The sequence below is a fragment of the Lissotriton helveticus genome, chromosome 1_1 (genome assembly GCF_964261635.1).
Source record: "Lissotriton helveticus chromosome 1_1, aLisHel1.1, whole genome shotgun sequence".
Classification (NCBI taxonomy): domain Eukaryota; kingdom Metazoa; phylum Chordata; class Amphibia; order Caudata; family Salamandridae; genus Lissotriton; species Lissotriton helveticus.
Window position 1 is genome coordinate 1,765,168,024 of NC_136057.1, and position 12,452 is coordinate 1,765,180,475.

At 40.0% G+C, this 12,452-nt stretch overlaps 1 protein-coding gene across 1 annotated transcript in view; it reads right to left on the reverse strand.

Annotated features, from left to right (window-relative positions):
• Positions 1–12,452, reverse strand: part of COL5A3 (collagen type V alpha 3 chain) — a 598,884-nt gene that overhangs the window by 357,407 nt on the left and 229,025 nt on the right. The window contains exon 3 of the mRNA XM_078650321.1: positions 10,003–10,216. Coding sequence (XP_078506447.1) covers positions 10,003–10,216 — 214 coding nt within the window. The remainder of the gene's footprint in view (positions 1–10,002; positions 10,217–12,452) is intronic.

Sequence of the window (12,452 nt, forward strand, 5' to 3'; positions counted from 1 at the left end):
GCCTTGGAACTATTCGCACAACAGTTTGCTACTGATGACCCACCCCCCGCGACGCCCCACGCCGGAAATCTGGACGTTGTGCTGCGTTGGGACTATTCGCACAGCCGACCGCTACTTCGTTGTTTTTCCCTAAAAATGTTTATATGTTATTACTATTTTTGTTTTCTTGTATATATTTATAAATTATTAAAGTTTTATAATCTTACTACTTTGTCGGAGTGCTATATATTTTTAATGTGACACATAATTGTAAAAACTTTGATGTACAAAGAGTCATCCCTGGAATCTTCCGCTTCAGGCTCGGTCCCCTCCCCAATCACAATACAGGATGGTTTTCAGATAATAGCAACGCTTCTGCTGTGACGGATCTCATCGAGTGTGGGCCTTGATCTACTATAACTCCTTTGAAGAGGGGTGATTCTTTACAGCTGTGGCCATAAACTACATCTGCAGGGCTAGCTGATACCCTAGGACCAGCCTGGACAATCGGACACAGAGGAAAAGGAGTGTCAGAGGGTGCGGTAGTGAATAGGGCGAAAGGGAGGTGTCGGGCGGGCACAGGGTGTGATTCTCAGGGAAGAGCAGCGCAGATGGGGGGAGGTTTATTACCCATGCATAAGACAGAGAGCGAGGGTGACCACTGCCTGGGGGAGATGCTTGCGAGGGTGGGGAGCCATGCTAAGGATCGACAGCGTGCACAGAGTGGGTCTGGTCAAGGCATCTAAAATGGCTGCCGTGCACGACAAAAGTGTGGCATTTGAAAAAAGACAAGATGGCGCAGACAATGTTTTTCAACACTTCCTGATTTCCTTCGAATCGAACGTTAACAGACGTTGGGGCATATTACCAAAGTTAAGCGATATTTATCCCTAACGATGCTTAGCAACGATTTTTTTACCGTCAGAAATTATCGCAGATAAACCTTGCTATTATCAAGGTTTATCGCAAATACGATAAAAAACGACCGCAATGCATTAATATCGCTGAAAACTCAGCGATATTCATGCATTACCGAGCTAATGCTCTTAGCCATGTTATCCACCTCCCATTGGATAACATGGCTAAGAACTGCTCAGGGCAGGTGCTAGCTTTTGGAGATATTCGCGCTTATCTCGAATATTTCCAAAAGTTGATAATAGGAGATAGTGATGTTAGCGACTGTTTCCAGTCGCTAACATCTTGGCATGCCCACTTTGCATGTCATTAGTGATAAATATCACTCACATGCAAAGTGGGGCCCAAGATGGTCGCTATCTCCTACTAGCCGTCGCTAACTGGTGTTAGCAACAGCTAGGTAATACAGATATAATTTTATCTCCGCGAAGCGGAGCGCTGTTACAGATATATATCTTGTTTTTGAACGTTAATTTCTCAAAATGCACTGAAGCACATATATTGAGACCTAGCAAAGGCACATCGGGCTACCAGTCCCTAATATTTTACCAAGTTTCGTGCAAATCCATTCAGCCGTTCGATTATTATTATTATTTATTTTTTTTGCCCCGCGGGGCCCTTTTAAAACCTCCACATCAAACCTAGGGGGTCAGCGAGGATCTACTATGCCCCCTTATGGTCATTTGCCCCTTCGCTTTGGCCTCCTCTTGTCTCTCGATCCTACCGAGAGACAAGATGGCGGCCGCTACGGACTGTTTGGAATGTTTACAGACACCGGAGAGCCAATCAGCTTCGCTTCGCAAAGCTCCGTAACGCGAAAAGTACGCGAAGCGGTGCGCTGTTACAGATATATATCTTTTTTTGAACGTTAATTTCTCAAAATCCACTGGAGCACATATATTGAGATCTAGCAAAGGCACATCGGGCTACCAGTCCCTACAATTTTGCCAAGTTTCGTGCAAATCCATTCAGCTGTTCGATTATTATTATTTTTTTTTTTTTTTGCCCCGCGGGGCCCTTTTAAAACCTCCACATCAAACCTAAACGGTCAGGGAGGATCTACTATGCCCCCTTATGGTCATTTGCCCCTTCGGTTTGGCCTCCGCTTGTCTCTCGATCCTACTGAGAGACAAGATGGCGGCCGCTACGGACTGTTTGGAATGTTTACAGACGCCGGAGAACCAATCAGCTTCGCTTCACAAAGCTCCGTTGCGCGAAAAGTACGCGTACTGGAGCGCTGCCCGGTCCGCTGTTACAGATATATATCTTTTTTTAAACGTTAATTTCTCAAAATCCACTGGAGCACATATATTGAGACCTACAAAAGGCACATCGGGCTACCAGTCCCTACAATTTTGCCAAGTTTCGTGCAAATCCATTCAGCCGTTCGGGCTAAAAGTGAGGCCAACCGCCCTATGGAAAACTCAATGTTAAAAACATGTTTTGGGACCCCCCTTTTTTCTCGGCCCCCCCTTGACGAACCCCCCCCCAAATTTTCAAGGGCTGCTCAGAAACAAAATGTGCCATTTTCCTGAAAATTTCAGCCAATTCCGTCTACAAACGCCAAAGTTATTAGACATAGAATTTTCAAAAATCCCATAGAGAAAAAATCCTAACTATATATACCTACTGGCGACCGCCAGTAGGTAATATATATATATATATATATATATATATATATATATATATATATATATATATATATATATATATATATATATATATATATATACATATATATATATATATACATATATATATATATATATATACACGAAGTTGCAGCTGTTCCCCAGCCTCTGTTTCGGCGGGCTCACGGCAGGGGTAGCCACCCCCTTTCAAATCACTCACGTTACCACCAGCGCGTCCCTTTCCAATCGTCACGGAAAGAACTACACAGGAGCCGCGGCCACAGTTAAAGTGCAGATTTATTTTCCAGACACAAACGTCCTACGCGTTTCGGAGTGAAACTACTCCTTCGTCACGGGCAAAAGTTGTGCATTTCCACATTACTAATAAAGTAAAATAGTGTGTCACGTGATGTATTGACATAAACAAAATCCTATATTCTTACATTTTCTTATGAAAAATTCATTCACGGCATATTACATTCCTTTCCGATGAGTGACCGCTTGTTGTTGTATTCAGCAAACATTTTGTCAAATCATGTATTGAACAGTGCTGTCGACCAACGCGATGCCACACGCATCCTAAGTATTGAAAACATTTTCCCACACTTGCAATTCTGCTGTTGCTTTCAGCTAATAATAATGATGTTGAGCCATTTTTTTGCCAGATATACATTGTGGTCATGTAAACAGAAAATAAACTCTAATAAAAGAAATTAAATTCTAAAACATTACAATGTCGGCCAGCGCGAGACTCGAACCTTCGGTCTCAAAAGACATTCAATATGCACAGTCTATTACCCGCTAGCGCTATGGTGACTGACATTTCACCGAATGACAAACCACCTAGTATCTTGGTTTTTCGCATAGCATACTGCTAGTTAAAGCGAAGTGTTGCCCAAGTGGGCCAATATTTCTTTGCTTTATGCTCAAAAAAACCACTTCTTATTTCCGTTCAATTTCATTCAGAACTGGTTAGCATGCAACTGTTAGGAACTAAATAAAAGTACTGCCCCAGTGGGCCAACAATCTTAATAATTGACTCCATGGAATTCCTAGACCTCAAAATTGAGATAGACAACAACACTATTGTTAGCTCTCTATATAGAAAAGCAACGGCTGGCAACAGTCTACTGCATGCGGACAGTTGCCATCCCCGCAATCTTATACAGAGCATACCCTATGGTGAGCTATTACGAGCTCGGAGAAATTGCAGCACAACCTTGAAATTTGAACAAGAGAAAAGCACTATGTGTGAAAGATTCTTGATACGAGGCTATAGTCCCAAAATAGTCAAAAAAGCGATCAACAGGGTAGATGCTCTGACACGTAATGAGCTCATATTTCCCAAGTCGGATGAATCTTTAAATAAACCTAAGGAAACTATAAGATTCATCACGACGTACAATACTTATGCGTGGGAAATTAGAAAAAGCCTTAAGAAGTTTTGGGAGGTCTTAAAAACTGACAATGACTTGAAAGAGATTATTGGTGAACAACCATCCTTAACCTTCCGAAAACCAAAATCTCTGCGTGACCAGTTGTGTAGCAACATGATACCAACCCCCATTAAAAAGAACGCAGTACAAGGCTTTTTTACGTGCAATCAATGTAAGGCCTGCAAATTCAGCAGTAGTGTCAAATCTCTGAAATTCCACGATAATGAGGCTCCATGGGTCATACAAAAACACCTTAATTGCAATACTGAATATGCCATTTACACCCTGAAGTGCCCATGTTCTAAATACTATATCGGCAGCACCATCCATAAAGGCAAGAAGAGAGTGTTAGAACACTTAAGAGCAATTACTAACAATGACAAAACCTATCCGATAGCCCGTCACTTTCAAGAGCACCACAAGAGTAATGCCAATCTTGTTAGATTTGCATCCATTGATTGTATTCCTCCTAATGTAAGAGGGGGCAATAGATTACTTGAACTTAGGAAACTCGAGTCAAAATTTATTATCAGATTCAACACCATGGTGCCCCATGGGTTGAATATGGACGAGGAATTATCAGTACATCTACACTAAGTTTAATTTCAGAATGTATACAAAATAAGTCGCTGCTGCTGAATTCGCTCTGTTGTTTTAGAAATTTGTGCTTTTCTTCATAAACCACTTCTTTGGCTATGAAGATTTTAACAGGACCTTATTTTATCTTTCTAGATATTTCCGATGAAAGTACAACACTGAGTGATGAGACCCTACTGTGCTGACCAAGACCTTGAGCCCGAAGGGGCCTGATTTTGTTTTGATTCCACATCAATATCAATTATTAAGATTGTTGGCCCACTGGGGCAGTACTTTTATTTAGTTCCTAACAGTTGCATGCTAACCAGTTCTGAATGAAATTGAACGGAAATAAGAAGTGGTTTTTTTGAGCATAAAGCAAAGAAATATTGGCCCACTTGGGCAACACTTCGCTTTAACTAGCAGTATGCTATGCGAAAAACCAAGATACTAGGTGGTTTGTCATTCGGTGAAATGTCAGTCACCATAGCGGTAGCGGGTAATAGACTGTGCATATTGAATGTCTTTTGAGACCGAAGGTTCGAGTCTCGCGCTGGCCGACATTGTAATGTTTTAGAATTTAATTTCTTTTATTAGAGTTTATTTTCTGTTTACATGACCACAATGTATATCTGGCAAAAAAATGGCTCAACATCATTATTATTAGCTGAAAGCAACAGCAGAATTGCAAGTGTGGGAAAATGTTTTCAATACTTAGGATGCGTGTGGCATCGCGTTGGTCGACAGCACTGTTCAATACATGATTTGACAAAATGTTTGCTGAATACAACAACAAGCGGTCACTCATCGGAAAGGAATGTAATATGCCGTGAATGAATTTTTCATAAGAAAATGTAAGAATATAGGATTTTGTTTATGTCAATACATCACGTGACACACTATTTTACTTTATTAGTAATGTGGAAATGCACAACTTTTGCCCGTGACGAAGGAGTAGTTTCACTCCGAAACGCGTAGGACGTTTGTGTCTGGAAAATAAATCTGCACTTTAACTGTGGCCGCGGCTCCTGTGTAGTTCTTTCCGTGACGATTGGAAAGGGACGCGCTGGTGGTAACGTGAGTGATATATATATATATGTATATATATATATATATATATATATATATATATATATATATATATATATATATATATATATATATATATATATATATATATGGTCCTGTGAAAGGCATAACGCCTAATCGCATAGACACTCCTCTGTATGCACTGGTGTGATGGTAATTTAAATGTCCTGTGTTATAATTCCTTAAATGTATGCATGAGTCCCTGCAAAAATTGTGTTTAAAAAAATAAATGTTATGTTTTCTCCTTTTATTGGCTGTGGCTGCTGCTGAGCCAATAAAAGCAGAGTAACCAGTAGGCTATGGCGGCAGATGTGTTCAGTTCCTCTGTGGCCTGTCTTATAACATCTGGTAAATGCACAGGGCCTAGCTTTTGTTCTGACAGGTTGGGCATGGCTACCTGCTTACCTTCCTGTCTCCTCGGGGTCGCTTCCTCTCACTGCCCTTTGTCTCCTGGGATCCACCATCCCCTTGTAGCTCCTTGATTCCTTCACCACCCAAAGTGCTGCATTGATGTCACATGCCAGAGCGGCAAGGTGCCCCCCTTCCAGATGAGTACACCCCGCTAAAGGGTACAGCCCTCCTTTCCACACTGTACTCTGCCTCCCTTTCATCAGTAGTGTATGGTCATTAATTATTTCACAGCTGCAGATATCAATAGATATTTATGGTTTTGAAAATGATGGATGTGGGTGTTTTTGTAAGTTCATTTGTTTGCCATTATACACTTACAAGGCAAAGGCAAATAACAAGTGATAAACATTCTAAAGCACATTCTGCTTTTACAACATATTTACAGAACAGAAACCAAACACACCATTTCCTATCTCTCCTTCTAGCAGTCGGAGTTTCCATTCTCGGCAGGTGGTGCTTCCAACAGACTGAACCCCAACCCGACAGAACTGGGCGGGGGAGCAAAATGAAGGTCTGCAGTCATGATACAGAGGGGGCAGACCTGTCAGGTCCGTCGGGGAGGGACAGCTGTTTATATGTGCAGCTTCCCCCATTCGACCTCGGGTTGGGGAGATGGTGCCTACCATCCGTATGCTACTTATTTAAGGACGCGATACATCACAGGTTCTCTTGCCAGCTCTAGATTTCAGCAGAGTTTCTCGGTGTTTGTAATAATACTACTGAGAAGAAGAAGAGTAATAACAGTGACCATAAAGCAACACGTATAAGCATCCCTGAGCCAGGTATCTGGTCACTCTTCCACCTCCAATTCCACCACACCCGAGTCACCTGTGCTTCCCCATCCTTTGCATTCACCCCCTGCTGCCTTGTGCACCTTTGGAATGGAGGTAGTCAGATGTCACATTTTTTTCCAAATTTAGTTCTGCACTTTCTGGCATCCAACATCCTCCAGGTCCAAGGTGCTGTGCTGTTGGACACTCACCCTGCCAGGGCTGCGCATTGGGAGAGTCTCCATCAGCGACAAACCAAGGACCAAGTACAGAAATACCGCAAAGTTTGGAGTTTGGAACTACAAATTTTGCTTTTTTGCCACAAAATATGCCATCCCAGGCTGCAAAATTCTTAGGGGTCTGTAAATGCTGACATATTCAAGGTAAAAAGCAACAATATGATTGAAATTTGTTTGAAGTAGTGTACTCAAGAGGAGGCATTATGAGGTGATATCAATCAGTTGAAAATAAGGACAAAACAAGCTCACAATTCAGGGCTCAGAGTATAATTGGTCATGTACTAGAACCTACAAGGAGGTCATCAGGTAATCAGTCCACATGCTAGGGACTGATAAATATTCCCATTTCAGATCAATATTCCCAGATCCAAATCTGGTAGGATCTATCAGTGAGCAAGTAGTAAACTAGGCTGTGTGAACAGGAGGACCAGTCCTTAGATCTACGTCTACCAGCCTGCTCCATCCTGTTTTGAAAATTGATGTTCTTAACATTAAAGGATATCCTTTGTTTCGCATGCAGAGAGAGTGTCCTTCTTTCTAATATTTCTTGATCTCAAGGGTGTGAGAATCAACAGTTTTCATACCGGAAAATGATGGTGTTACCCACATGTCCTGGAACAAATAAGATGAGTATTACAAGGGAGGGATGTATGACGTTACTCCGCATACCGTTACAACTACCTACCATTACAACGCGACCATTACAACGCATACCATTACAACGCATAGCGCTTTGGGGTGCTGGATAGTGGTAAGTATAATTTACTATTCTAACTCCAGTCCCCGTGGATTCTAGGGAAGGTGTTGGATAGTAAATTATACCATTCCCTATCCTATAGCGCCCCCCAGCGCAATGCGTTGTAATGGTATGCGTTATAAAAGTCGCGTTGTAATGGTAGTGCGGAGTAACGAATGCGTTGTAACAGGTGCATACCCAAGGGAGCCGTGCCTTTTTGATGCAGCCTGATAGGAGTTGTATTTCCTGACTGTGAGATTACATAGGGGCCCCTAATCTTACAGATCAAAATGGGTGATTATCCATCAAGTGTGTCTACAACATAATTATATAGAAAAGTACCTAATAAATTCACAAAGTGGTTTTTACTTCAGATTCAAATAAGATTTTAATGAAAACTAGTACAGACATTTCACTGAAGTTGGCTAGGGATCATTGTTATCTCCCTTCATCAGGCCCCTATCTGCTTTGCTGCGGTGTTCGAGAAGCATTAAAGTTTACGGTAACCATTGTTGGCCAACCAAGTACAAGGCATTGCTTTAGTCTGACCCGAGGCAAAGTAACACTTATTCCACAAAAATGCAAGGGGGAGGGTCACGTTTGTGCTCCAAACGGAAAAAATATCTAATTTCAATGTTGAACATTACACAGTAGAACAGTACTGCAACATTCATTTGTCGCTGGATTTTGCACATTCCGAGGCGGTCTAAGAAAAATGAAGGAAAATGTCTGTTGGGTCAGAAGTGCTGGTTCACAAAGGAGAGTATAATGCAATGAAATTAAACATTCCTTTGTCGATTGGAGGGATTATAACAACCAAAATAGTATTCCATGCACAAAGATTGAATATGCGTAGTTCCCCAAATTGTATTTTAACTCACATGCATAATTACCATGCTTTTAATCAAAGCAGGCCTGTCGTTGGAAGTATACCCCTAGTCAGCCAGAGCCATCCCGCCTGCAATTCTGTGATATTTATGGATTCATCGGATTTTTATTAATGGATGCTGATTTACCAAAATGCTTGGCGTAGCAGAAGTTACATCACACACCCTTGAAAATGTATGATATCTGCCCATAGCCTCTCAATAGTCTATTTGCAGCAGGTGACCTAGAAGACAGCCAGTAATGCAAACTACAGACAGTACAGAGCCTCTTTATTTTCTCTCCTTGCCACTTCATTCTTGGTCCTTGAAACCAACGGGTCAAAGGTCAAGCAAGGGGTAGCAATTCCTACTCCTGGATACCATAAATTGACATCCATGATTGGATCACATATTCATCAGAATTGTCATGTTGAGTATGTGAAGTCCCAATCCAGATTTCAAGTGATCCCCAGTCTGTTGCGATTATGTAGAGAGAAGAGTATCAGTTCGCCTCAGTGGAAAACGGTATTATCATAGAGATACTTCATTCACATAGATGTGTTCCATGCTGCACAACTCGTATTTAGGGACACTTTTTATCCGATACATTCCTACAAGCTTAAGATCATTTGAAAGTGCCATGTATTTGATTAAATAAACAATTTGTAAATGTGTTGGTGTTTTATCCTTGTTTTCCATCCCTACAATGTTCATTTGAGCAATGAAGAATGAATCAAACGTGTATCCAATCAAACAGCGGATTAATAATTTAGATTTTTCTGATGTTATGTATAGCCATGCCCAGAAGCACTAAAGCCACAAGTCAGACTTGGTCTGAAAATTCATTCATTTATTTTTTTATTTTTTTATTAACTAGAATCAGCAACGATTACAGCAAAAAAAGCAAAAATAAAACACCAGTACTAACATAAGAGTTTTGAGCATAACATACTGTTTTCATAAAGATACCATTACATTTGAGCAACAAATATATTAGCTACCATATTAATATTGTAAAGAGAGGGAAGAGAAGAAGAATGGCCCAGGCTACACCAAAGTACAGTCAGAGAATTTATAGTCGATGCTGGACCAGATTTTTTTCCCCCTGTTTTTATAGCTTGAGGGCCTCTAGCCTTGGGCACTGCTAGTTCGAAAAATCACTTACCATTCAGTCACCTTCAGTTGTAAAGGGCTTATCCAAGACAAGGCAATACATAGGTGAGCTGTTACGATTATTATGGAAACTAATGACCTAGTGCTAAAGTCAAAACACGGTTTGTACCCAAACATAATTTCATTATTCTAATAATTCATTTCAAATCATTTAGTCAGTAAGTTAGCAATTTTCACTTACTTGCCATCTGCGAGGTTGATCTTTTTGAAAAAGGGGTAGTTCTCTGGAGTAGGATTCCCATTCTGGTCCTCATAGAGGAAAACTGGGGAGCGTCCAATTTCCACACCCAGTTGCTGGATGCCTTGTTCATCGTACACGGAAATTAGAAAGAACTGAGATCCCTTTTTTGCTCTTATTGTCGTAAGTATAGAAAAATCCTCAGGAAATTGGCCATCTAGAAAAAAAATGTGATTGCGCTTTACTAAGCTGTTTGTATTTACTCCATCAAATATCTCCAACGGTGAGGAAGGCACAGACGTAATACAGTGTAGTAGGTTTTAGTCTTTTCTGAAAGGTCAGCACGTTAATGAAGCAAATATCCTACCACTGTAAAACTAACTGCTCTGCCGCAGTCAGTGCAGTTACGTAAGAGCGGTAGGGCGGTGTGGCCAGGGGTTGGGTTTATTTTGACTGACGATGATAATGGGATATTAAATAAATAATTAATTTTCCCTCATCATCATCAATCATCCATAAAAATCTACCCCCCTACCCCACCGCTCTTACCTGCACGGGCCGCGGCTGTAACTGCTAGTGTTTAGAAAATATGGCAATATTTTGCAACTATTAACACTGTTAATGTGAACCATTAACACTGCCAATGTTACCAATTCTATAATAATAAGTTTGGGTAATTTTAATATAAAATAAAATAAGTGATTCAAATGGTTTTCTTTGAGATACAACTGCTAATATGAACTGATACATGATTCTTTTAAGCTATGTTACTTTTATAATATTGGACCATCATTTGGGCTGCAAGTTTTTTTTTTTACTTTGTTATTAAATTGGTATCTACTAAAAGGTTCAAGTGCTAGAAGCATTGCTGTATTACATATTTCAGATATACCCTAATCTTTCTACAACACAAAATTGGCAGTAATTCACATGCTTGAAAAGAGTTGTTTTATTTAGAGGACATATTATTACAAATCCTCAAAATGTAGATTATTAAACTGGTAAGAAAATCAAAACTCAATGCTATTTATCATGTTCAAGAACATTTTTGCCTCTCATGTGTTTATGCATAGTCTGATAACTTTTCCTACTTAGGTGTGGTAATTTTGATTCAATGCAATGCTCTGTAGCTGTATTTTATTTTCCTTTGTGGACAGTGTCTAGAATGGAGCACATTTTGTATCATACTTAGAATGTTTGTGTTTTTCATACATAATTAGATGTGATCAAATATTCTTTATTTTGAGATATATTTGATTTATTTTTTACTTTTGCAAGGTATTTTGGAACTTTTAACAAAACAGTGCTTTCTAGTGAGAAAAAATGAATACATTTAACAATATTTATGAGAGTCTTATAAGTAGTACTTAACTAACTTTACTCTTCTTTGAAGAGTTGCTGTTTTTTTAATCTCCTATTAACCTTTAGAAGTTTGCAATGATTGGAATGATTGATAAATCTATAAAGATTTCATCGTCTGCTATACTTTTCAAAAGGATCAGTTTAAATAATGCGAAACATTTCCAAATTGTTCATTGCTTGAGTGAGAACTGAGGTCAAATGGCATATATTGCCCCAATACTGGAGAATGAGAGTGACGCCTGTAAATGTAAATGTTATGTTATGTTATGTTAATAGAAACTTGTAGAGCGCACGGTCACCAAACGTTTCATGGCGCTGATCGTATGTAATGTTATTGCGGGAGACCAGATTAACGGGATTGCCCGAACAGCCATGTTATCAAGGCCTTTCTGAAACCCAGTAGGTTATCGCAGCTCCTGGTTGTGAGCAGAAGAGAATTCCATGGCATTAATAAAGAAAGGGTGGCCAATGACAGGGAGTCGTAGGCAAACCTCACTCTCCAGTGGAGAATGTGGTTTAAACCCTTCATGTGCCTGATTCACTGAAGCAAGGAGACTCCATAAAGTTAATGGGCCTGGTTCACAAGCACAGGTGCAATGTATCCAATACATACTATCTGCCTACACATGTAGTAAATTATACTTATCCAGCTTACTAATCCAACTTTCAAATTTATATATGCATACTAGACCTATGTCATAGTCGTAGTTTCCAGCTGTAAATCTTTGGAATTGAAAGGGAACCTTGGCCCAAAATTCTTATCTTATCTATAGCGGGTGAGTAGTGCGCTATACAAGTATCAATTTACATTTATCTCAAACTCACGTTTGTATTGTGAACAGAATGCATGCACTGGGTTTGGAAATTTTTAGAAATGCAAAATAAGTTTTCAGTAAGATGTCTTTCTTTCCTACACAATGTAGTGTCTGGTGCACTTTCTCATAGTTTCAGTAGCACTTTATCTGAATCCTTTGGGTGTAACTTGGATCTCTTAAATATTTGTCGCTTATCATTAAGTTAAGACTAAATGGGTGTTCATCATGCTTGCTTTTCCTAACAGCTTTTCCATCACCGGAGACACCTACAGGGAG